The sequence below is a fragment of the Barbus barbus genome, assembly GCF_936440315.1.
Source record: "Barbus barbus genome assembly, chromosome: 37".
NCBI classification, from domain to species: Eukaryota; Metazoa; Chordata; class Actinopteri; order Cypriniformes; family Cyprinidae; genus Barbus; species Barbus barbus.
This window is the reverse complement of record NC_136715.1, coordinates 19,023,733-19,048,986: the sequence shown is the minus strand read 5'-3', so window position 1 is coordinate 19,048,986 and position 25,254 is coordinate 19,023,733. Positions and strand designations below refer to the sequence as shown.

At 38.4% G+C, this 25,254-nt stretch overlaps 2 protein-coding genes across 6 annotated transcripts; both read right to left on the bottom strand.

Moving 5' to 3' along the window:
• LOC306857237 (protein FAM174C-like) lies at nucleotides 1-2,792 on the bottom strand (the record flags this gene model as incomplete). 2 transcript variants are annotated; one of them, XM_079397065.1, is made up of 3 exons in its annotated part: nucleotides 1,958-2,792; nucleotides 1,385-1,513; nucleotides 1-1,227 (listed from the first exon to the last, which is right to left on the bottom strand). In XM_079397065.1, exons 1-3 carry the CDS (start codon nucleotides 2,209-2,211, stop codon nucleotides 1,224-1,226), a joined length of 387 nt encoding a protein of 128 aa, XP_079253191.1. In that variant the 5' UTR covers nucleotides 2,212-2,792. The 2 variants fall into 2 exon arrangements, with proteins under 2 accessions (XP_079253191.1, XP_079253192.1); XM_079397066.1 differs by lacking the exon at nucleotides 1-1,227 and having other exon boundaries at nucleotides 1,381-1,513.
• LOC306857201 (polypyrimidine tract-binding protein 1-like) lies at nucleotides 2,667-25,254 on the bottom strand. 4 transcript variants are annotated; one of them, XM_079397007.1, is made up of 16 exons: nucleotides 25,180-25,244; nucleotides 24,658-24,708; nucleotides 23,352-23,382; nucleotides 18,596-18,656; nucleotides 18,332-18,504; nucleotides 16,458-16,604; nucleotides 15,789-15,944; nucleotides 14,891-15,001; nucleotides 13,246-13,423; nucleotides 13,067-13,147; nucleotides 12,840-12,985; nucleotides 11,049-11,082; nucleotides 10,187-10,279; nucleotides 9,222-9,438; nucleotides 9,062-9,139; nucleotides 2,667-4,572 (listed from the first exon to the last, which is right to left on the bottom strand). In XM_079397007.1, exons 1-16 carry the CDS (start codon nucleotides 25,185-25,187, stop codon nucleotides 4,440-4,442), a joined length of 1,698 nt encoding a protein of 565 aa, XP_079253133.1. In that variant the 5' UTR covers nucleotides 25,188-25,244; the 3' UTR covers nucleotides 2,667-4,439. The 4 variants fall into 4 exon arrangements, with proteins under 4 accessions (XP_079253133.1, XP_079253134.1, XP_079253131.1 ...); XM_079397008.1 differs by lacking the exon at nucleotides 24,658-24,708 and having other exon boundaries at nucleotides 25,180-25,253; XM_079397005.1 differs by having other exon boundaries at nucleotides 12,840-13,147; nucleotides 25,180-25,219.

The window sequence follows — 25,254 nt, the reverse complement described above, 5'->3', positions numbered from 1 at the left end:
GAAAATAGAGAAGAGAATTTTATTACAAATTACATCTAATCAAATGCAATTACAAAAAGGGAAGGAATGAAAGGCACACTTCAGGAATCATTGAAATTATGTACATTAAATATTGATACAGTGATACTTCATGCATTTCAGTTTGACAACATCAATAATCAGTGAATGCATTTCAAAGAATACCATGTCATCAACGCTGTCATGCACACCCCTTAAACGTTCAAGTTGGAAATCTGAGAATGCTGATATTGCATACATATACCTCAAAATGGCTTGCTGTTTTCACAGCATATTAAACTGTTTTCATCACACAATGCAGAAATCACACCCATTGTAAAAAAATAAATAAAATTCTGCAGGTTGAGACTCACAAAACCTCAGTTAACATGCTGAGTAACACTAAACGCAGAACCACATCTACATTTGGAACCAACATTGTGTGGGAATGTTTAGTCTAAAAATGTAACTCCTTTTATTTATGCAAAAAAAAAATCTTGAAATGGTACAATGAGTGTTGCCAGGTCATAAAATACCATGTTTTGCTGTTGTAGTTTCTAAACCCTAAAAATCAAAGTGCATCGCTTACATATGCTGGTATTTGGCAGAATCATACACACGGAATCCGTCAATTTATCACTTATTCCAGAATTCACATCTGAAATCAATACCCAGTACAGCCCCAATATAGTAATGAAAGAAAGACACAAAGAAAAGAAAACAAAAAGACAAGGATATTTGAAAAAACAATATACATCTCATAAATTGACAGTACACCTAAAAAATAAAAATCAGATAGTCCAAAAAATATATAATAGTCCCATAAATTAGCAAACAACTTTCAGGCCTTTCAGTGTTGGTGGATTGGAAATGAGGGGCAATCTTTTACAATATTAAATTACAAACACACATCAACTCAGACAAGAGTTTCAAAACCCTAAAAATTAAGAATAAGTAACTTTGGCACAAAACACAGTTTTGATCTTCTGCCACAACAAAACAATTTATGACCTTCCAAGAAGATCCATTTGGTCATATCAGTCCAAAATCTAGTTTAAACCTACCCATTCCACTTAATCTTGGAAAAAGGCATCCAAGCATCCACACTAGATCCTCTCATGGTTTTAGAAAATGACAACAAAATCATTCAACAACCATTTTGGTGGAAATAATGGGATTGTCTTCATCATATGATATTTCTGGCAGTATCAAACACCCCCAGACATTCATCTGTTGAAAGAAAAGCTATTAAAAAGCAGGTCAGACAAGATGCTATCTGAGGTATAGATTTCCCACATCACAGTCCAAAGGCTGAAGCTGAGCAGAGGCCGAGCGTTATTTATGTCAATATTTGAATATCTGGTAGGATGATCTAGTGTTTGACTACCTTCTCAAAGATTTGGCTTCATAAACAGTGGTATCGTCCTCGTCGCTTTCCAGGTGGGCCATTTCCATGGTGTCGTCATAGTTTGACAGGAGCCCGTATTTCTTCCTCTGAACACCCGTTTTCTTCAGACTGGAATGAGAGAACAAATCAGAAACCATACACAAACTAAAAATACAATTAATCTAGTCACCTTCTTATTTACAAGCAAATAATGACTTATGTCAGCCCCTAAAGGAAATGCATTGTTGTTATTAGTAATAGTTAGGGTGACCAAATGTCATTTTTCCCTGAAATGTTTTGGCTGGGATCTTTAAATTGCCTAAAATATCCAGAGTTTGTCTTTGTTTTCCTATTGTTTGCATAATTGCTGAAGGTAATGACTGAAAAGTTAGTGTCGTGCGAGTGAACTGTTATTGAATTGAAACTTTATTTAGCCCAGATAGTCTTGCTCGAGGTCAAAACAACAAGAAACGCTGCATTTTGTATCACCGTCTAAGTATAAGCATTATATACAGTGGGCATACCTTCTAAGTAATATAAAACCTCACTTGACATGATTTCCAGATGACTTACCGGACAGCTCTCACTAAGAAATACAGCACTCCGATGGTCGTGATCCCGATCAGAACATACAGAGCCCTGTTTATCATCGCGCCGTCCAGATTGAAGTTGGTGGCATGTTTCTGAGACCCTTCTGTAACGTTACTGATGCTGGAAGTGTTCTTGAGTGCGTGTGGTTTACTGGCGGTGGTCATATTGCTCGTGTCATCGGCGAAAGAAACAGCCCAAAAAGTCCAAACCAGAGGGAGCAGTCTTAAATGTGTCATAGCAGCTTGCGTTCGTGATTTCTAAAGACAAGACCCGTACACAACTATGAAGTTGGCTTTAACGACAGAATCCAGTTCCTCTTCCTGACTGAAGACGACAGCACAAGTAGTGTTACGGTAAATTATGTCCTGAGGGGAATCAACAACGCGATCAGGTTCCCCTCTGAGGGAATGGACGCGTTTAACGTTCACTTTTCTTTTCCATTGTGGTGTTTTGAAAATAAGGCTATTTTACTGCTTGAATCATATTATAAGCAACACCGTCGAACAAAACGGTAGCTAACTTACTAGCAGAGCCGTTGAAAACATAACGTTACTAGCGTTCCCACAACTTTGTTTTGGCCAAATAACGCTCGCGTAACTTACTTGTGTTTATTTGATTTCTGTAATCATCCTGCGTGTTTCAGCTGTTCTTCATTAATTGACACAAGAATAAATGTCATGGACACAGACTTGAGTAAACAAATATTTATTGAAGGCAAAAAGTACAACTAGGAATGTCACGAAGAACAAGATAAAGACTGAAAACGGTTGTAATCCTGATTTTAGCCATTTTATATTGAACTATATTTTTGCATGATGATGGTTCATAGCTGTAATCAAAATATACATGGTTTTAACGGATATAAAAACCCATAACTTTTAACATTGTGCTACAAAAATAGTATTTACACCTCATCTGTCCACTATAAGAAAAAGCACTTTATAATCTAAGGCAGATGTTGTATATTGAAGGTTTTTAATGTTGTGCAAGGATGCATAATTATGTTTTATCCAGCCGCTGTAAAGAATCAACAATATGATAAACTTTTTTCTACATCCAAGGAGCATTTGGATTTCTTTAAAGCGCCACCTGTATTTTATTTTTTTAGATTGGTCCCACACAAACAGTAAAACATGTAACAAAGGGGGAAAAACCATACACAGCACCTAATTTAAATTAAAAATAGTCAAATAACTCAATCCACTATGACACACTGCTGAGAATATGATATAAACAAAAAAGATTAGATTTTGTGTGTATCATCTGGTTCGAATGCCAAATTTAGGCCACCTTCAGGCCTTTATAAAACGCTTCTGAAAACTAATGCAGCTGAATGTCATAAGGATGGACTGCTCAGTCAACAAAGACATTACTTTAAAAAGGCACTTGAACGATTAAAAAAAAAAAAAAAAATTGGGGGGTGGGGGGTGGTATTGGGATAAAGGCCTAGCTCTTTTTACAGAGGTCACTAAAGGCCATCTGTTAAAGACTGGCGTTATGTGACGTGCACAATTCAGCAGGTGTGCTGATTATCAGTCATATCTGGCGGCCGTCCTGATTCACCTGAACTCTTTCCATCACACCGTTCTCTACAGAGAAGTGGATGTAAGCCCCTCTGAGAGGACCTGTTTGTACACGCTGTTTGTCATGAGGCTAAAAGGTGTCAGGATGTCCCTTACGAAGGTACACGGAGGAAAGGCTTTGGTATCAAGCTATAGTAAACACACAGGTACGTGAATACATAAAATACATGGGGCATCTAAGTAGAATAGCTTAAATAATCTACTATATCACACAACAACATGAAGCCCAACGCTAAACTTCTACGCAAAATACAGGACAAACAGTAAACAGACAGCGGTTAATGATCCGCTGACCACAGCCAACATGCAATGGCCCAAAGTATAAAAACCATACAAATCTAGACAACACTATTGGATTTATACACAAATGATTGCATAAATTTGAAGGAGGAAATGCCTGTAAACATTCTATGTCTAAAGATACAGTATAAATGCTAAAGCTAGAGGATATGATGAGTACAACCCTACTGGGAGATACATAACGCAAAGGTGCAGAGTTTTAGGCCTGTACCATCAGCCTGATGAAATAATAAACCAATGTCTCATAGAAATATGAATGTTTGGCCCTGAGGGCACGAAATGGACTGTAAACTACAGATTTGCAAACATTAGATGCAGATGTTTGACTTAAGGTTCAGGAGATCTGAAGCAGTAAGGCACAAATGGTATGAATGGAATCAAAGGCCTGTAGTGGTTCATCTCTGCTTTTACAGAAATCACTTTCAGAAGCCTGAAATAGGCTGAAAGTGACAGATGGAGTGATGCATACAGTCAATGTAGTTTAAATAACATAATGGAATGATGGAAGTGAGCTTTGTGATTAAGACTCATTAAGGTTTAAAATGACTGGCCACTCCAGCCCTTTCTAGACTGTATTTGTCTCAAATGATGGACTTGGAGAAAGAAACCCTGAGATGGTGATTTTCTCCGAGATCATGGTTGTGGAACTGGATGAGGGACTCGATCGCTTCCTCCACTGAACACATCTGAATAAGCGCCATCTTGCGATCCTTCCTGAAAGTTGATGAATTTGTTAGTATTTCTTGTGGAGACACTGATATAGAATTTATGTGCTGACAAATTCAGTAATCACAACAGAATGTTGTGGCCAATTTTAACTCAAAATTACCAGGTAACAAAAGTAAAAACCATTCACTAAATAAAAAAAATAAATTAACCAATAATAAAAAATAAACTACTTAAATATGTAGACTTCATAATGCATATAAATGATATAAGTCATACAAGTAGGGCTGTCAAAATTAACGTGTTAACACAAATTCATTTTAACGGCACTAGTTTTATTAGCGCGCATTTTCTGTTTGGCCCGTGGGCTAGCCCGTAGTTGGAGAAATGGATGGAGATGCTGACAGTGTTGCCAACTTAGTGACTTTTCAGACCCCTTTAGCAAAACAAAAGCACCTAGCGACTAATCTTTAGGGTTTGCCCAAACCATATTTAGTTTCTGAGACTCGCTGGTACTGCCGTGCGAGCGCGAGGTCCCTCTTTCCCACTGCGCACACACCTCTTTCTCTGCGTATGCTCTGTTCCGCGAGCGGCTGAGAGGAGCAGCGCTTTCAGTTAAAACATTATGTTGCTTCTCTAATTTTACATGCAAGTATAGCCGGAATCACAGCACAGCCATTGTCTTTATCTTATGTGTAGCCTATTCAGAATCAGAATGAGCTTTATAGGCCAAGTATGTTTACACACAAGGAATTTGTTGTAGCGACAGAAGCTCCACAGTGCAACAGAAAGACAGCAACAGGACAGGACACAGATAATAAAAGAATAATATACAAATATCCAAATAGGCAATGTACAAAGCAGCAAAAACACAATATAATATAGACAACTATGTATGTACAGGTCAAGTATGTGCAAATTAAAAATGAGAAAATAAAAGTAAAATAATTGAGTGTGCTGGATGTGAGGGGTCCAGAGTGATTTTGCCAGCCCTTTTGCTCACTCTGGATAAGTACAGTTCTTGGAGAGTGGGGAGGGTTGTACCAATGATTCGCTCAGCAGTCCGGACTACTCTCCGTAGTCTTCTGAGGTCAGATTTGGTAGCTGAACTGAACCAGACAGTCATTGAAGTGCAAAGGATGGATTCAATGATGGCGGAGTAGAACTGTTTCAGTAAGTCCTGTGGCAGGTTGAACTTCCTCAGCTGGCGAAGAAAGTACAACCTCTGCTGGCCCTTTCTGACAATGGAGTCTATGCGAATATCCCACTTCAGGTCCTGAGAGATGGTGGTGCCCAGGAATCTGAATGACTCCACTGCAGTCACAGTGCTGTTCATGATGGTGAGTGAAGTCCACAATCATCTCCACAGTTTTGAGCGTGTTAAGCTCCAGGATGTTAAGACTGCACCAGACAGCCAGCTCCTTAACCTCCTGCCTGTAAGCAGACTCGTCACCGTCCTGGATGAGGCCGATCAGTGTGGTGTTGTCTGCAAACTTCAGGAGCTTGACAGAGGGATCTTTAGAAGTGCAGTCGTTGGTGTAGAGGGAGAAGAGCAGTGGGGAGAGTACGCAGCCCTGAGGAGCTCCGGTGCTGATGGTACGAGTGCTGGATGTGAATTCACCAAGCTTTACTAACTGCTGTCTGTCTGTCAGGAAGCTGTTGATCCACTGACAGACGGAGGTGGGGACGGAGAGCGGGGTTAGTTTATTCTGAAGGGTCTCTGTGATGGTGTTAAAAGCGGAGCTGAAGTCCACAAACAGGATCCTCACATAAGTCCCTGGTCTGTCCAGATGCTGCAGGATGAAGTGCAGTACCATGTTGACTGCATCATCCACAGACCTGTTTGCTCTGTAGGCAAACTGCAGAGGGTCCAGTAAGGGACCAGTGATGTCCTTCAGATAAGCCAAAACCTTTCAAATGATTTCATGGCTACAGACGTTAGAGCCACAGGTCTTTAAGTCATTAAGTAATTTTAGGTTTCTTTGGGACGGTGATGATGGTGGAGCGTTTGAAGCATGAAGGGACTTCACACAGCTCCAGTGATCTGTTGAAGATCTGTGTGAAGATGGGGGCCAGCTGGTCAGCACAAATTTTCAGACAGGCTGGTGACACACCATCTGGGCCTGGTGCTTTCCTTCTTTTGTTCTTCCTGAAGACCTGGCACACATCTTCTTTGCTGATTTGAATTGTGGGGAGAGGAGGGTTGCTGGAGGTGTTAATGGTTGTATGGAGAGGTGTTCAGGGCGGGTGTGGGGTGATTTTTCAAAACGACAATAAAGCTTGTTCAAGTCGTCTGCCAGGTGTTGATTCTCTAGAGTGCTGGGGGATGGTGACGGTGACTTGTAACTGGTGATATCCTTCATTCCTTTCCACACTGAAGCAGGATCACTGGAAGAGAATTTTCTTCCTTAGCTTGTAAGAATAATTCCTCTTTGCCACTCTGATCTCCTTTTCCAGTGTGTATTTGGCCTGTTTGTACAAGACTTTATCCCCCTTTCTGTAAGCATCTTCTTTGGCCTGACGGAGCTGTCTGAGTTTTGCAGTGAACCATGGTTTGTCATTGTTGTAGATAAGATGAGTCCTGTTAGGAATGCACATATCCTCACAGAAACTGATATAAGATGTTACAGTATCTGTGAGCTCGTCCAGATCGATGGCAGCAGCTTCAAAAACAGTCCAATCAGTGAGAGAGAAACAGGCTTATAGATCCCGCTCTGTTTCATTAGTCCATCTTTTAACAGATCTTAATACAGGCTTTGCAGATTTAGGTTTCTGCCTGTAGGTCAGAATAAGATGAACCAAACAGTGATCAGAGAGTCCTAAAGCTGCTCGTGGAACCGAGTGATATGCGTCCTTTATTGTTGTGTAACAGTGATCCAATATATTACTGTCTCTGGTGGGACATGTGATTTGCTGTCTGTATTTTGGCAGTTCACGGGAGAGATTTGCTTTATTAAAGTCCCCGAGAATGATTAAAACAGAGTCTGGGTGTTGTTGTTCTGTGTCTGTGATCAAATCAGCGAATTTCTGTAAAGCTGTGCTCACGTGCGCTTGCGGTGGAATGTAAACACTCACGAGAATGAACGAGCAGAACTCCCGCGGCGAATTAGAACGGCTTGCAGTTAATGAAGAGCGTTTCTAGATCTAAACAGCACATCTTCTTTAACACAGTTACATCTGTACACCACCTCTCTCATTGATGTAAAAGCACGTCCCGCCCCCTTTGATTCCGCGTCCCTATCTGCTCTGATCAGCTGGTAATTAGGCAGATGAATCGCACTGTCCAGTATGTCGCCATTTAGCCAGGTTTCTGTGAAACACAGGGGAGCAGAGTTAGAAAAATCCTTGTTTGTCCGGGAGAGCAGAAGGAGTTCATCCGTTTTGTTGAGTAGAGAACGGAGATTCGCCAGATGGATGCTAGGCAACGGCATTCAAAATCCGTGCTGACGAAGCTTCACAAGTGCGCCGACTCGCTTCCCCCGCCTACGGCTCCTGTAGCGTTTGACCAGAGCTACGGCTCCGCCAACTACAATGTCCAGCAAAACGTCCGAAAAATCTAAATCCGGTAAAAGATTTTGTGGTGTGTTCTGCCGAATGTTCAGCAGGTCATCCCTGGTAAAACTGATCATATTTGAAAAACAAAAAGCAGGAAAAACAAACAAAAACAGTACAAACACTGGAGAGCAACGCACAATAGCTGCCATCAGCGGCGCCATCTTGGTTATATCCATATTTGATTTGATCAGACGATGGCTGGATTATAAATCAGGATTTTTGCGCAGATTAACATCTTGGAAGGGAGAGCTGGTTATGTAGTCTTAATGGGTCATGTTTCAGTCACTATTTCATATTCATTCCGTTGTCTGACAACAGAAACAGTCAAATATATAAATGAAAACAATTTTATTGAGCATTTAGCTACATCAAAATACAGTATGTGGGCACAGAAAGGCAAACAAATGTAACAATAAATAATAAATGTACATTTTGCATGTTCAGAAGAAGTGAGCTGCCCTGTCCTGTGAAAATGTGAAAGTAAATTGCTCCGTGCAAAGAAAGAGAAGTAATGGGAACCTTTTTCTATGTTCTTTTTTTCATGTGTCTAATAGACATGAACAAGTTCTTTGAAAAACATCTATGACCTTCTGTCTAGTCTTCATGCTCTATGTTAAGGTTTCACTAATAATAAACATATATTGCATAAAGCATCCATATTTGTCCCTGCATGTTGATTTAAAGTATTAAAAACTTAAGTATTCATTTAAGGCACATTTAGAACTGAGAAAAAAATGTGTGATTAAGTTGCGATTAATCAAGAGTTGACGCATGAAAATCATGCAATTAAACGCGATTAAATATTTTAATCCATTGACAGCCCTAATATATAGCAAAATGTGCACAAAAGTTTAAAAACACACACACACACACACACTATCAGTTACTGGCTGCGATTCCACTACCAGTATCAATAATTTAAAATTATGTTATACTACATAAAAGTCACAGTATGATAATGCCACAAACTGCACACACTTACTGAAAGAACTTGAAGTTCTTGACAAGAGCACCATTGCTAGCAAAGAGCACCTTGAGGTCATCTTCAACAACTGAGGGTCTAAAACAGAGACAAAGTTATAAGTGAGATATTTGGGTTTTTAAATTCATAGAAAAACAAGACGCTGAGGTGTATAACTCACGGGATGTTAGACAGGTGCAGGGTAGATGAGGGAGGAAAGATGTTGGAGTAGTTTTTGGAGCCTGGCTTCTTGAAGCGATGGAGAGGAGAGTTGCTAAAGTCTTTGGTGAGACCCTGGTCCTCATGTCCCTCCCGTGGCATCTGGACTGTTGTGTGTTTGGACAGCGTGATGCGCAGGGGCCTGCCGTACAACTTCTGCCCGTTTAGATGGCTCATTGCTGAAATATGAATGTGTACATATAGAAATAAATAAATACTGAACTACAAATCAAATTGAATATAAAGTGTGCCTCATTCTGCGCCCTAGTTTCCCATAACATCAATATACTGTGTATATACATCAGTATACTGTGAAAACAAATTTGGGTGCTAGAATCTGCTAAACATTGGGACATTTATGAATAAGTTTGGGCATTGAAGCACAGCTAATATTAATCAACAAAACTTCTGTAAAACACAGCATGACTGATAGCCTTCTGGTTTCCTTTGTTTGTTCATTGTGAATCATTGTTGAAGTAGTTAAAAAAAAAAAAAAAAGAGCACAATCTGATTATGAAATATGCACTCATCCATTTCTGATGAGAGACTGAAGACATTATAACACTTCCAATAAGCAAATATAGTGAGTAGCTAGTTATTCCAGTTATTGTCAATCAGTGACATTTTTTGAAAGAAATTAATACTTTTATTCAGCAAGGATGCAAAAATAAGAAGACTTAAAATAATGACAAATAATTTTTTTAAATATTAATACAGAAAACAGTTGTTTTATATTGTAGTAATATTTAATAAAATTGCTGTTTTACTACACTTTTTAATCAAATAAATGCAGCCTTGGTAAGCATAAGAGACTTATTTTAAATACATTGTAAAAATTCATACTGGCACAAACTCTTAAATGGTGGTGCATATATAAATTGTCCATTTGTTCTGTAAGCAAATTGTAATCATTTTAAGGCTGTTTACCAAGCTGAGCCTGTGTCCCATCAGACATCTGTACGAGAGCGTTCTCCTTCTTATTGAACATGATTTTCACTCTCAATACATCCCCATATACACCTACAAAGAGAGACAGTATGATGTCAGATACAAATATGCAGTACGTAATGATCAGGCACACCTCATCAAAATCAGCCTGAGCTATAAAACAACTTCAGTTCACAATCAAGATACTCCATTATAATCACACCATCACATGCTCTTCAAGGTACAAAATATATAAATATTTACATAAAATTATCACTAGTGTCTAACAAGGGTTTATTGTTAAGGGAAGGGAACTTGCTTTAAGAATAGACTGAAAAAAATCTTAGTTTAGAAAAAAAAATTGTTAAGAAGAGAGTTCAAAAAGTTCAACGTGTGTTTAGTTTGTTTTTCGATCTCCTGAGGAACAGGTTCAATAGATTGACTGTAACAAGAATCGAAAGATAAAAAGCTGAGGGGATGAAAATGTTTTTAACCCAAAAAAACAGCAGGAGTCTTGACTATTAACCAAGTATTTTTAAACAGCTTTTCTTCCACAGACATGCAATAAAAAAGGTAAAAGAGGAACAGTTTTCAAAAGCATGCAACATTTTATGAGACACCAATTTGCTTTGTTCCGTCATTAAAAAGCTGCAGCCTTCCATCTGCGTTCAAAGGAAGTGCCACTGTCCAGGGAAAGCTGCAGCTTTTCATGACGCGTCTCATCTCACCACACCAAATACTGCAGAAAACAAGCGAGGCACTCAAAGAATCGGGCCTCACAGATGCCTTGTGAGGAAATCAAATCAAATTAAAAGACCAGAACAAACGAGTGACAAAAAAAAGATGCTAAAGGATGACATACCGAAGAGAATAAAGAGGCAGTGGGGCGTAACTCTCTTTAAAGGACAGCAGAGGGGGGCAGCGGAGGAGGAAGAGACAGGTAAAGATCGGAGGCAGAGTGGAGGTTCAACATATCCGAGGCAGCGAGGCAGTTCCACGGGAAATGGCGAAAAACGATGGTTGGATCATGAAGATGGTGAATGGATTGGGAGCGGAGAGAGAGGGGAGGGAGTGGGGGGTAGACGAGAGAGAGATGTTTGTGTGTTTAAAGACATGTTGTGTGTGTGTGTGTGTGATTGTGGGATGATGTTGAATCGTGTAATTGTTCGTACAGATCAGATGAGAAGAGACATGGTGCGTGCAGCCAGATGGCAAAGGAGAACGAGGTTTCCAAAACAAAAAAAAAGAGCAATGGGATGAGGGGAACGGGGAGGGAGAGAAACAGGAAGAAAAAAAAGGAGGTAAAAAAAACAAAAAAAAACAAGGTCAGTATACAAAGAAATACAAAATATAGTGCTAAAGTTAACAAAGAAACTTCACCAGCATAACAAGCTAATCTTTAGCAATTAGTTACTGTAGTAAACAATGCGCTCATGTCAATGTGTAGACGCACTTTCCAATGGTCTGTTTTACAAAGCAATACAAATAAAAGAACAGACCGACAGAAAATGCAATTTGGCTATTTTACTGTGGTAATATTTGGAGGAGATGAGTGGAATGTGAAGTAAAGCAGCAACATATTCGAATGGAAGCAACAAGAAGAATGAAGCGCAGCTGAATGGCATAATTTTATGCAAAACCTGAGGATGTTAGAGGAAGAAATGACACAATGCACTGTAGAAGGGGTGAGGACACTTGAGTGAATAAAGAGGAGCAGCTTCGGTTAATGGACACTAAGCAACAGGCTTTTTGTCCCGTGCACTGCAATTACTGAGGGACAACAGATCATATATGCACTAAATTTAAAGGAACATTCAGCAGTACTGCAGTAATAACATCAGTCTATAATATCCATTGCATTGTTAATTTGACTCAGTTAAACTACATGACATTGTTTTAATATATAATGTATTTTTTCTTAAAAAATAAAAACAAATTGTTTGTCCACTAAGTTTTTGCTTTGGTGCAACTGCTTTAATTTAATTTAAATTAAATATTATTATTAAATTAACTATTAATTGCCATTGTTTCAATTTAAATTATTAAAATTTATAGTACTACACATTATTACATTGCATTTTATTTTATAAATTGTTACAAAAAGTGTGTTCCACCATATTTATTATGTGGTGCCATTGTCATTTTTAAATTAGAAATATTTATATCAACATTTTTACATTATAAACTACTTTTTTTTTTTTTTATAAAAGGCATTTTAGTTGTGGTGCCATTGCCATTTGTCATTTTTTAATGAAAAAAAATGTATACAAATATTTATGTTGTGGTGCCATTTCTAATATTTTAATTTAAATCAAATACAAGAGAAAAAAAACGTTCCATTTAGTTTCACTGTGGTACCATTATTACAATTTAAACCAATATTTTTTACATTATATTATAAAAACATACATTAAAACGTAAAACAAAAAAGTGTGTAGAGAATCAACTACTGAAATTTTTCCATTGTGACTCTACATTTCATACGACTGATGCACTTCTCATTCATTAAAAAATTAAAGAAGAATAAAATTGAAGGATTATTAAGAACATAAATGGCACAATAGTAACATCAGCATCAACTACAAAAATCCTCAAAGACTTAATATTTAAAGACATCTTGAGCACTATCTAGGTCTGTCAGAGAACTTCTAACCTCAGGGTTCAGGTTGCTGACCAGCATGACGCAGTGTGTGGCGGGGAGGGCAGGGTAGCCCATTCTGCTCGCAGCCGCAGCGGCCGCCGCTGCCCCAGGAATGGCCAGCGAGGCGAGGGCTCCGGGAACCCCAGGTATTGTCAACCCTGTTCGACATGGATTCAAATTTGTGCTATACAAGACACGAAATACAGAAGGCATTAGAGTCGAGCTGTGTGCCATTGTACCTGCAGCCTGCTGGATAGCAAAAGCCGGAGGGAAGGCGTGAGCTCCTGGGTATGGTGCGGCAGAGATGATCCCGGGAGTAGCTGCAAAATACCAGGACATTTAGACTTTCTAAAAGAGGCAGAATGGGAATGTGGTTAAGAAAAGAGTGTGCTGGTTGTAATTTAACAGCCGTTTGTACCAAAAGCAGCAGCCACAGCGTGATGTTCAATAGCGGATTGGCTGTCCCCAGTTGGCAGGTCTGGGCGAGTGTAGTCACGGCTCTTGTCGTTATTATATTTGACGTTTAAGCTGGTAAGTTTGGAAAAGCTGATCCGCAAGGTACAGCAGCCATTGTAGATGTTCTGTCCATCTAGAGCCTGAGGAAAGAGAGATTTTATTAAAAACTGTGCCACAGACATATCAAAGTCTAGTCTTTCATCTTCTTTCACAGTTTGTGAATTACCGCAAGTCAAGTCACCCATTTCTATAGCTCTTTATAAAATAGAGAAAGTGTTGGTTCAGTTCAGATAGGGCAGCATGATCAGTGGGGATTTCTTTAAGACTGCAAGGGAAGCTCAGCTTCCCCTACAATGTCAAAAAAATTATGGTCAAATATGTACTATTGTGTTAACATTTTATTGACTAAAAATGTGTTAGAACACGTTCATCTCAAAGACGAGTTTGTTCAGAATCAGCTACATATAGCAGGTTGGCTGACTCGATTTCCTTCTCATATATTCCCGTAGCGTCGCAGTGTATTTCCCTGTTGAAGCCTAGCGTCCATTGACTTCAATGGGGCTGCTTTGAACAGTTTTTTTCAGTGCTTCGAAACTAGACGGTCATTGGATAAATGCTGCGATTATGTCCCGCCCCCGGACGCTCAGCATCTCTGGGGGTGAATGGAGGAGTGGGCTGACCTGGACTCCGGGCTTCTGCGTGATGATTGGAGGGTCTGTCGAAAGACTGCATCTCCTTTTGATTGACAACGATTTTGTACTATAAAAAGTTGCTGACGCTGAAGCTATTCGAGCTCAGTCTCAAAGCGGATTTTGCAAGTGTAGTCGAAAGACAAACTGCTGCAACCTATTTCTTGGTATTTGCTTGGCGAAACTGCTAGCCAATTTTCATCATACATTTCACACAATTATACAACACATTCCTTGTTTCAGTTTAACCTAATTCCCACATTTCCTCCGTCGAGTTTAATGTATTTTTTTTAGATCGTTTGTTCATTCATACAGTAGGCTAGGCTAGCGTCATGGGGTGAACTAGCCAGCAAGCAAACTGCACACAATGGCAGACAGTGCTAACATTGTCGACCTGATTTTGGCGAAGCCATTTGAAAGTCTTCCTTACGAGGAGAAACTAATTAAACAGCAGGGCAGATCAACACCTAAGATTGATTTAGTGCAAAAGATAGGGAAAAGTAAAAGGTCTTTTCAGCTCTCCTGGTATGACAAATTTAGCTGGCTGACTGGAAGTGCTGTGACAAAGAAAATGTACTGCTGGAAACATAGGGCAGAATTTGTTTATAAATAAATGGACAATTTTTATGATGTAGGCCGAAAATGAAAAGACCCTCTTTGACAGACCAGCAGCCGCCACTGAGCATGATGAATATGCATTTTTTTTTTTTACAATCATCTGCGATATTTGCCCACTGGTTATTTATCCTGAAGTTGTATCATTTTATTTTGACATTTGCCTTTTCTTGCATTAGTAACAAGACTTCGCAAGCTTTCATGATTGTGCTTGCCAGATTTCAAGAGCTTACATCCCCCAATCAGAGCTTTTTCAGAAATAGAGATTATTAGAGATTATGGTTGATCGATGGCGCTACTCACCAACTTGGCATGTTGTGCCGTCAGGCCATCAGCAAACTGGAGGAGAGCTTGAAACTGGTTGTTTTTTGTGAAAGTGATCACTTTTAGCACAGTGCCAAACTTCGAGAAGATCTGTTGAGGAACCAAACATATTTTAGTATCGAACAACCATAACTGCCAACATCTAAAGGCATAGTTCACACAAAAATAAAAATTGTGTCAACATTTACTTACTTTTATGTCCTTCCAAATATTACAGATATTTTACTGAAACCTGAGAGGTTTCTGTCCTTCCACTGAAAGTCCAAATAACCAAAATGCTTATGAAGGCATCGTTTGAGCTTATGCACTTACCAGATGAGATGTGCTCACTGCTCATGGTATGCATGTCTAATAATTGTTTAGACTGAAATAAAAAACTAAATTTAATCTGTTCATCATATATTGCAATCTCATTTCTTGAGAAGGCTTTGATTAAACCACTTAATTCCTATTTACTCATGACAACTTTATGAACTTTTTGAATCTTTTAAGGACAGAAACGTCTCAGGTCTCATTGAAAATGTTGGTAACACTTTACTTACAGCCTTTATATAACGCATTATAAAAGTAGTTTGAAAGCATTAACTGTGCCTTGTAATGCACTTTATAATGCATTGTATGATCTCATGAGTAATTGTAACCACAGTTACAATTAAAACACACGACAACGAACCTTCAAATATTAGAATGCATTTTAACTTTGGTTATTATTATTGAAAATACAAAATGCTTACATTTCAAACTTACATTACAAATACCTGTATATATGCATAAAGACTAACCAAAGCCTTATGGCTGAGAGTGAGCAAATGATGACAATTTTTATTTTTTGGTGAACTATCCCTTTAGTAAGAAAGGAACTAGAGCAAGTGTATACCTGGTGCAGGACATCTAGGGTCACGGGGTAGAAGAGGTTTTCAATGATGACCCTCAGGACAGGGCTGGGGCCAGTCAAACCAGATGGGTCAATGGCACCTAGAGTCATGCCACCTGTCTGGACAGCATTCACCGCCTGCAGTGCAGCCTGTGCCCTCTGTAGACACCAAAAATCACACATATTATTGCACTTTATTGATTTTACACCCATGCATCCATATGCACATTTTTATGTCTGAAAAAGCAAGAGTGAAATTTGTAGACTGCTTTTTTTGAACAAAACTGAGTATGGAGTAAACACTGTAAGCTACGTTTCTGTGTTTACTCGAACAGAACGAAGCAAAGTAAAATAAGCAATCCTCCAAATGAGCGCTGATGGGCCGCAGCTGTGGAATTCACTGCTAAAGGCCTTTAGTGGCATATAAACTGTTTAGAGAGGAAAATTCGGCAACAAAAAACAAGATGCGCAAAAGATAGCAAATCAGCCCCTCCTCTCGTATCAATCATCCAGTGCACAGCTGCTGCAAATAACTCATCGTTATAAAATTCGTCTGTCTTTATTTACGTAAAAACATTTACAAATGAATCAATATGTCAGAAATGTGGAATGAAGCCACATGCAGCCCTGTACGTGGTGCATGTGCTGGCTGAGAGAATTAGAAGCACATACCACTTGGTTCGGTGAGTTGTCTGTTTTTAGCTCTTTGTGGTTCGAGTACTGCATGAAGATGGGATGATTTCTGATGACGGGCGTTACGGAGGAGTAGTAAGTAACCATCGTCTGTGCTGCTTCTTCAGTATTCATTTCCAAGAAAGCCTGCACAAAAATGCAGATCATACAATTTGACTTAAGCACGGAAAATGCTCCACGCAAGCACATGAACACAAAGACTTCTAGCTAAACAAACTCCTATTACCGATTCTTTAATCTTTTTTGTTCACTAAGATGGCATTTATTTGGTCAAAAATCTAGTAAAAAAGAAAAGTAATATTGTGAAATATTATTAACATTTAAATGAATGGATTTTTTCTATTTTAATATATTTTAAAATGTAATTTACCCCTGTGGTGCAAACCTGATCTTATCATCTTCATTACTCATTAACTCATTACTTCATTATCTTCAGCATTACATGATCCTTCAGAAATCATTTTAATATGCTGATTTGCTGCTCAAGAAACAGTTCTAATGATCAACTTTTGTGATGCTTAATATATTTGTGGAAACAGTTTTACAGATGTATATAAATATAAATACCCCCCCAAGTTTTTCAAAAGAACAATTTATTTGAATTATAATTTGTTGCTGTTGTATTTAGTTTTTTTTTTTTATTATTATAAATGTCTTCACTGTCACTGTTGATCAACATATAATGCATCATTGCATAATTTTTCAAAAATGCTAATTTTGTTAGTCTCGATATATTACAGTTTTTATTAATAGTATGATTTAGTTTGTTTTATATGTAATTTATTTTTGTAATTTTATTAGTTTTTATGTCTATATAATTTTCAATATTTTTATCTCAGCTTTTTTATTATTTTAGTTCAAGTTAAACTCAGGCCCCGTCCACACGAAGACGGGTTTCTCTGTATACGCATAAATTCTTTACCGTATAGGCGTTTCGTCCACACGAAACCGGCGTTTTCGAAGAGTGAAACCGGGTCCCAGGGTGGATAAATTTGAAAACGCCGGGTTCATGTTTTCGTGTGGACGGCGAATCCGTATATTTTCTGAAACGATGACGTCATCAGCCCACGTCTCGCCCCTAATCAGACACCGCTAGGTCACAGAACAGCGACAACAACAACAACGTCAGACTACGTGCCTGTGTTCGTGCTGCAGAACCTACTGAGCTCATTAGTTTTATTAAAGCAAAATCTTCTGCTTTGTGTGTTAGTTTATATTCAGCGCGCAAGGTTTACGCACATGGTCCAAGTCTTCTTCTCTGTTTTTTGTGTATCTCTGTGGCAGAATTACAGCGCCACATATTGGTCTGGCATGTGTACTACATCGTTTTCAGTCGGTTTCAGTGATTCCGTGTAGACGCAGATATTTCCTGAGACGACTCCGTGTTTATGGAATTTGAGGCAAAAAAAAAGATCGGATACGGAGAAACCCGTCTTCATGTGGACGTAGCCTAAATGAAAATTAGAAACATTTACTTGGGGACTAGCTGCAAAAGTTTAAATTTATTTTAGTTTAGTTATTATTTATTTTATTTCAAATAATAAATGTTTTTTTATGGTTTTGGTTATCTATCATAACCTTGATTTGTTATTGTACAACATATTCCTAACAAAACACTCACAAACAATAATCTCTAGCAAAAGAAATAGTACAATCTGATGTTAACATGTTGCTAAGGTGAACACATTTTACTCGATACAAAAATAACATCTAAGTAATATTCTCCAGTTTAAGTACAGCATTTACTACATGTATGAAAAATCCAAAAATTTTGGTGGACAGCTAGGTTAAGTCAACTTGTCTCCTATTTCAAGCTAATTCTAAGAGTGTCATAAATGGAGAGGGAATGATACCTGGTTCTTTCCCTTCAGCATGAGCAGATTGGTGACTTTGCCAAAGGGAAGGCCGAGAGAGATGACCTCCGCTTCGTTGATGTCATTGGGCAGCTTGCGGACATGTATAACTCTGGACGGGACACCAGGACTTCTGATGTCGCCTTTGAACTTCTTGCTGTCGTTGCCGTTGGCTGTGTGGAAAGCAGATGATCAGTGCGGATTGCTGGGACAAAACTAAACGCATTTAAAAAGGAAATAATGAGTCGAGCAAACAGCTCCTACCTGCTGAGGTCATGATATAGGGCCCGCTGGAAACACAGGAGAACAGCTCGTCAGATCCTCTCTGAAATAAAAGAGAATAAAAGAGCTCCAGGTCAAACAGGTTTCAGTCATTTTTATGAAGTTTAGACAGTCAGTTCTGAGGTTTACAACAACACTTGAAGTAAAGAGGAAAAAAACTATGGTAGACTAATCCAACCTTTAGCCGGAATGCCAAAAACAACCAGTAAAGGAAAGAATGATAGTGGGATGTCCAAATAAGGACATGTTTACATCAGAAAACTCTGAACGCAGGAAATGGACAATGTTGCATTCAGATTTCCTGTGCAAACAGCATAGCCTTAAGGGTGGATGGGGTCAGAGATCAACCACAAGACATCCCCCACCAGAAACCTATGGAGCAAGATCTTTGTAGACCATGGGGAGAGGGGCGTTTTTACATTTCTGGGTCGTCAATCAGGAGGAATGAGTGTGCAGACTGAATCTTGAATTTGCTCTCACACTTTCCTTTGTTTTAAAGAAGGACGGAACGTCTATGTGAAGAACAAGGACGTTTATACACCTAAACCTCTGTGCATGGTATCAAACACCACATTTCAACCCAGCTAAAAGGAATAGTTCACCCGAAAAAATGGAAACTTTCATCACTTACTCTCTAAAACCCGTATGAGTTTCTTTCTTCTGTTGAACATAACAGGAGATATTTTGAAGAACGTGGGTAACCAGACAGTTTCTGGTTCACATTGACTTGGCGTCAGCGGGGACCAGCAACTGTTCGGTTAGCCATATTCTTTAAAATATCAAAATATCTGCTTCTCTGTTCAGCAGAAGAAATTCAGAGGTTTGGAACAACTATCTCATTAAACCAAGATTACATGTGACTAACAGAAGTAATAAACCACAGTTCTGCAAATAGCATGCGTCTTTGTCCCATTTAATTAGGAAAATCAAAAGCAAATGTTTGTTCTGATTGTCCATTTTCCGAGCGTAGACCGTTGACAAGTAAACAAACAAAGTAACAGAAGATGGCTGGATTGAGACTGTGTGTATGACTAAAGCAAGAGTGAATTAAGTGTATTCAGCAGAAACTCCATGCAACCACACAGGCCTGCCCACCACATATTAAAATTCCACAGTCAAACGACTCAATGAGAACCACATGTAAACCAGAGGGGGTGGCTACACAACAAGCATCTGGTACAACAAACTAAGCTAAGAAACAATCATTTAAAGAGTTACTGGAAAACAAGCTAAACTGGGAAGTTAAAGCTTTTACAGAATCCTTGTTTACAGCTCTGCTCAGTTGCCTGTTACCTTAAACTGCCAATGAATTGACTACAAGCCTGCGATGTTTGTTTGTAGCAGTACTGCTAAATTATCATTTTAGCAGCAGGACTACTATTCTAGTCAGATCATTTTCTGGTTTTGTGTTACCCACTGAATTAATTAGAGAAGTTTGATTTATTCAATGTAACCAGTACTTTGCAGACAGGTACATTGTATGCATATTGTTATGCGTGTTATTTCTTCTGAATATGAAAATAGATTACCTTCAGTAAAACAATAAAAACATCTTGAGAGAATCTCAATACAAGTATACTTCTTTCATAATGTGCATTATAATGGTGTGAACTGTCATGAAAAGTTTTTTCCTTGGTTTTAGTTCAATTGTGGTCAACGTTTTAACCATATGAAAACAAGGGAACAAATTACTACAAAATGGTCACAATTTCACTACATTAAAACTAGGGAATAAATTTGCACAATTTTACAGTTTGACTAAAATGAGGGAATTAATGAATAAAACGTGAAATGTGAACACTTCTTAATTTGGGACCACAATATCCATTTGTGTGGCTCTTATTTTTTAGTACTTTATTTTTAATTCATTTAATATCAGCCATAGTGTTAAACAATTACCATATTATCTGTTTCCCAGTGCACAAAGTAGTGCATCACAACAAAAACACAATTTTTCATGTTTTAACTAATTGAAATTATTTTCTATGGTGACAGAATTTCTGCTGATAGATTTTAACTTGCACTGGACCTGGAACATTCCTCAAAACTTCTAGATAGTGTCAGACAACACTATCTCAGTGCATTAAACATGAAAGTTAATTGAGCATGACGAACACAAACATTCAATGTGGTAACTTTTTCTTGGGTGTGGCATGATGGGATACTTGGTTAAACAGATTAAAAGGTATGAAAGACAGGGGGAGGGGCGAAGACTACAACAATTCACAACAAACCAAAAAAAAATGGGGCCGTTAACACAGCAGCTCCGATTGTAATGCGCTCACCATGGAGACCTTGTGCAGGTAACTGAAACCCAACCCAGAACTGAATACACAAGACCCATTATCTCCATACGTCCAGGTGTGCCTTTCACCCACAATCACTGTTCAAACTTGAGCCATTTACCACACTAACCATACAGGTTATGAGCACCGATCCAGACTTGTTTTCTGTAATAATAGCAATAGTAATTATCCATGTACAGACTCTATACAGACTTTAACATATAAAACATCTGAACACTACAAACTCAACAACTGAAAAAGCTGGTTTTGAGATTGGATATAAAATAGATGCATATTTCTGCATTAATGACCAGGTTCAGATCGGAGTAAAATAGGATATTTGATGAGAAACTGTTATTTTCTTCTTGGGAACTGACTGAATTGTGAAACAGATAAGAATTAAGCTTGAGTGAATGCAAATGAATGCCTTTGGCTATGGGTTAACATTATTGTGGGCTAGGTGATGTCATCAGATAAGGAAAGTCGTTTTAGTGGATGTTGCATTTGCATTTTGATCAAAGATATTAAATAGTAGAATAACATGCACCAATCATTCACAAAAAAAAATGAACAGAGGGAAAGATGTCATGATTTCATGTTAACTGCATGGTAACACAGGAAAGCTTCAGATTCTCATATATTGGGCTAAATTAAACTCAACCTAACAAGAGTTAAAACAAGCTGGGACTATTGCTAATCGTCGACTTGCTGTAACCAGCACCTGCGACCCACAAGCTATCGACCTGCATTCTTTACGAGATACAGAGAACAAAAAAGAGAGACAGATAGCATCAAGCGAAGCCCCATGTGACCCATTAGCACCTCCCCCAGCCATCTTCCCTCTTATCAGCACTGCTGAACAAACACAAGAGCTACATGTGTGTGCTGAGTGATGAGGCAAACATATTTGCATTTGATGAATAGACTGCATTCATCTCGTCATATCAACAGCCAAAACCAATCTCTGAGGAATGTCTCTGAAACGGGTTCAATCATTAGGTGGAAAGTGTGCCGAAACAATAAAATGCCTGTCACCTGAAGATCATCTAACAGTCAGAACATCTGATGACCAATTTTAAGATATTAAATTACAACTGAACATCTACTTTTCTTAATTAATGCCTTTGATCTTATAGAGCATGAATTTTCAGTGCATTTTAAACAAAGAAAACCCATTTTGTGCTGATAGCAAGTCTGTGTAGAGCTATAGAAAAATAAAATGAACCAATAATACAGCCCGTTGCTCAAGATCAATAGGAATTGTATAAACTATGCTGGGTTTCACTCAGACATGTGGAACATTATTATATTACGAATTTGCAATTTAAATTAGCCAAATACATGAGGATGATAAGCTTCCTGTGTTACCAGTTAACATGAAATCAACAGTGACCTTTTTTTGTGAATGCCTGCTGCATGTTATTCCACTCTTATTTTCATCAAAATGTAAATGCAACATGCTCTAAAATGACTTTACTTTGCTGATGACATCACTTAGGCCACAGTGATTTTAACCAATAGCTATTCAGGAGGTTTTGTTTTAGCAAACCTTTATTCAATCAAGCTCACTTGTTGTTGGTTTCACAATTCAATAAATTCTCAGAGTATAAAATCAAGCCCTAGCCTACACCCTTTCTTATTAAATCTCTTATTTCACTCAGAAATGTCATGTTACAAAGTCAAATGAGTTCTGAATGGAGTTTCATATTGTCTCTATCCCGTAATTGATCTGAACCTTTGACGTAATACAAAAAAAAAATGTCCCTTACAAATATTTCAAATCCAAAACTTGGAAACCTCTCAGAATCGATATTTCCAATTCAACTCTTAAAACAGTGCCCACCTCTATACCGTAGTAATCCTCAGACAAATGCAGTGCCTGTAGGTTTCATGCTGTATAAGTTACTGCATGACCTAAAGCATGTAAGTAACTAACCTAAATGAGCCTCACGAATCAGGCTTTTGTTCTACATCCTGTGGGTCGCTCCTCACTAGCCACATACCACAGGAAATCATCTTTAATGAGGGAGTGAGTGGGAGTGTTCATGTTGTGGCCTCGTGAAGGCTGATCCAGGCAGCAAGTTAAGGATTTCTTAAATATGTGTTTCACAACAGTCAAATATTATGAACCAGAATTAGTTTCGGAAATTAACCGATAACTTTGAGTTACTAAAAAGTTGAGGAAGCACAATGTGGCATGGCACAATGCCATAGTGCTTGTTATAAAAAAAAAAACTCTGATTCACTTTGAAATGATTCACCCTCTTATTGTCTGGATGGAGCGATAGCACAAGGTGTGGAAGACACAAAGGCCATGCAAATTCTCAATACAGAGTCCCGGCACACAAACAGTTAAAGAAAGATAAGCGAAACAATCTGCTCTCATTCAACCAACCCAAGCTGTACACCACATGTAGTCATAGTGACTGAAGGACTTAAAATAAGATTCTTACCTTTGTACCAACTGCAATATCGTGAACGACGCTGCAAAAGAAAACAGAAATGGAAAACAACAAAAATCAGAGCAGGAAACCATACACAAAATGCATGAAATTGGAAAAGAAAAACCATTCTGACCCCATGCACTTGTCTAAAATAGTCCCAATGAAACAAAAGGTCAAATCCAGCCCATTTCGTGAAATTAATATCCTCAACCTAAATATTAACCGTAATTCACATTAAAGTGGGGCTAATATTTCACTTGGCTCATGTTGGTTAGATGTTTTTCCCATTAAAGGAATAAGCAGATTGCAGCTAGACAGTGTAATCTAGTTCCTTCCCACAGATCTCCCTTAGAGCAAGAAACACGAGTGGTATTTTGTGTCAGTTTATGTTTGAAGATTAACCCCCACATCCAGTTTCACATGAACTCTCAGTAAACGCAATACCAGAATCTCTCCTCTGGTGCGGGGCTTCGAAAAGCCCTCATATCAATGCGGCACATCATGAAAGCTTTTATGTTTGAAACAATGTAAGAAAAAGAAACCGAGTGTACCAAAACAAAGTCCTGATGTTCTCCAAGAGGGAAAAAAATCTTCATGCAAATAGGTGTGAGAGCTCAAACGAGGGGGCCCTATAGACTGGGGTCATTTTTCACAATACCTGGGGTGTGGTTTTAGATTCTGTGTATCATCTTACATGATGCATGTGCAGTGGGTCTGTCGGTTTCATTCAGGTCTATCAAAGAGACTCGCTGGCCAACCATTTACCATGTTAACCACAGTTTCCACCACTTTACAGTAGTCACAACAGTTATGTTTACCGCTGTGGTATTAGCCACCACTAGGATGCTATTCAGCAAATAGGGACTAAAACTTCTCAAATGTAAATATTCTTTTATTTTGATATATGTGTTTGAGAAAATGTTGTGTGTCAACCTCAGGAAGTTGAATTCCCTATAACCCGTTTTATTTTCCATGTATTTTTATTTGGTTTGCCATTTAGTAACCCAAAATTACCAAGTCCTTAAAACCCATATTTTTTGCAATGCTCTAGCAATAAACCTCAATTGAACAACTTAAAAAGAGGATTTGTGCTTCTAATGATTAAAAAAAGTCAAGGTACACCAATGTGAATCATATTCAGGAAATAAAACGGCTAATATAAGACGGTTTTGGTGGAAACCATGGCAACCATGATGATTTTTGTAAGCGAAGCCCCTTAATATGCTAATATTTGACTAATATAACAACTAAATAAAATGTTATCTGTGGGCAGGTAATAAATAAAATAAAAACACCAGCTCTGAGATGGACTTACTCTAACTCTGCGTAACTTGATCCCATAGGATACAATTCAGTCTCTAGGCGGCTGCACAGGGAAAAAGATGTCAATGCCATCACACAACCTAACTATTCAATTTACTTATACTCCTTTTACTAATAGTTTTCTGGTCTGAAAGAATAACATAACTTTTGGGGCTTGTTTCCCTATATTTGTGAGTTTTAAAGAATGTTTTTCTTTACTCTTTCTACTTAAACTTGTATCACTGCATATACGATGCAACAAGTCCTCTCGATGAAAATCTCCCTAGAAATAAAAAAACTGCCTTGTTTACGCTGCAAAACACGAAGTCTGATACTACTAATAAAACAGTTAACTTAAACTTGGAAAAAACAAAAACAAAAGGCTGCGAGCATCAGACAGAAACCTGATTCACGGGAAAACTAACGTAACGGGTTTACTCGTTACAGTTGATAAAGGTAGGGTTGTATTCGTTCAAGGCTTATCGCCCGGCCAGCTCGATTTATTTTCCATTCATAATAACGTAGCATCACTTACCCGTCCATTGCACACCGAGGAACAGCAGCTCTGATCCGCAACTTTGTTGCTCGGCTGAGTTTTCTTAAAGCGCTA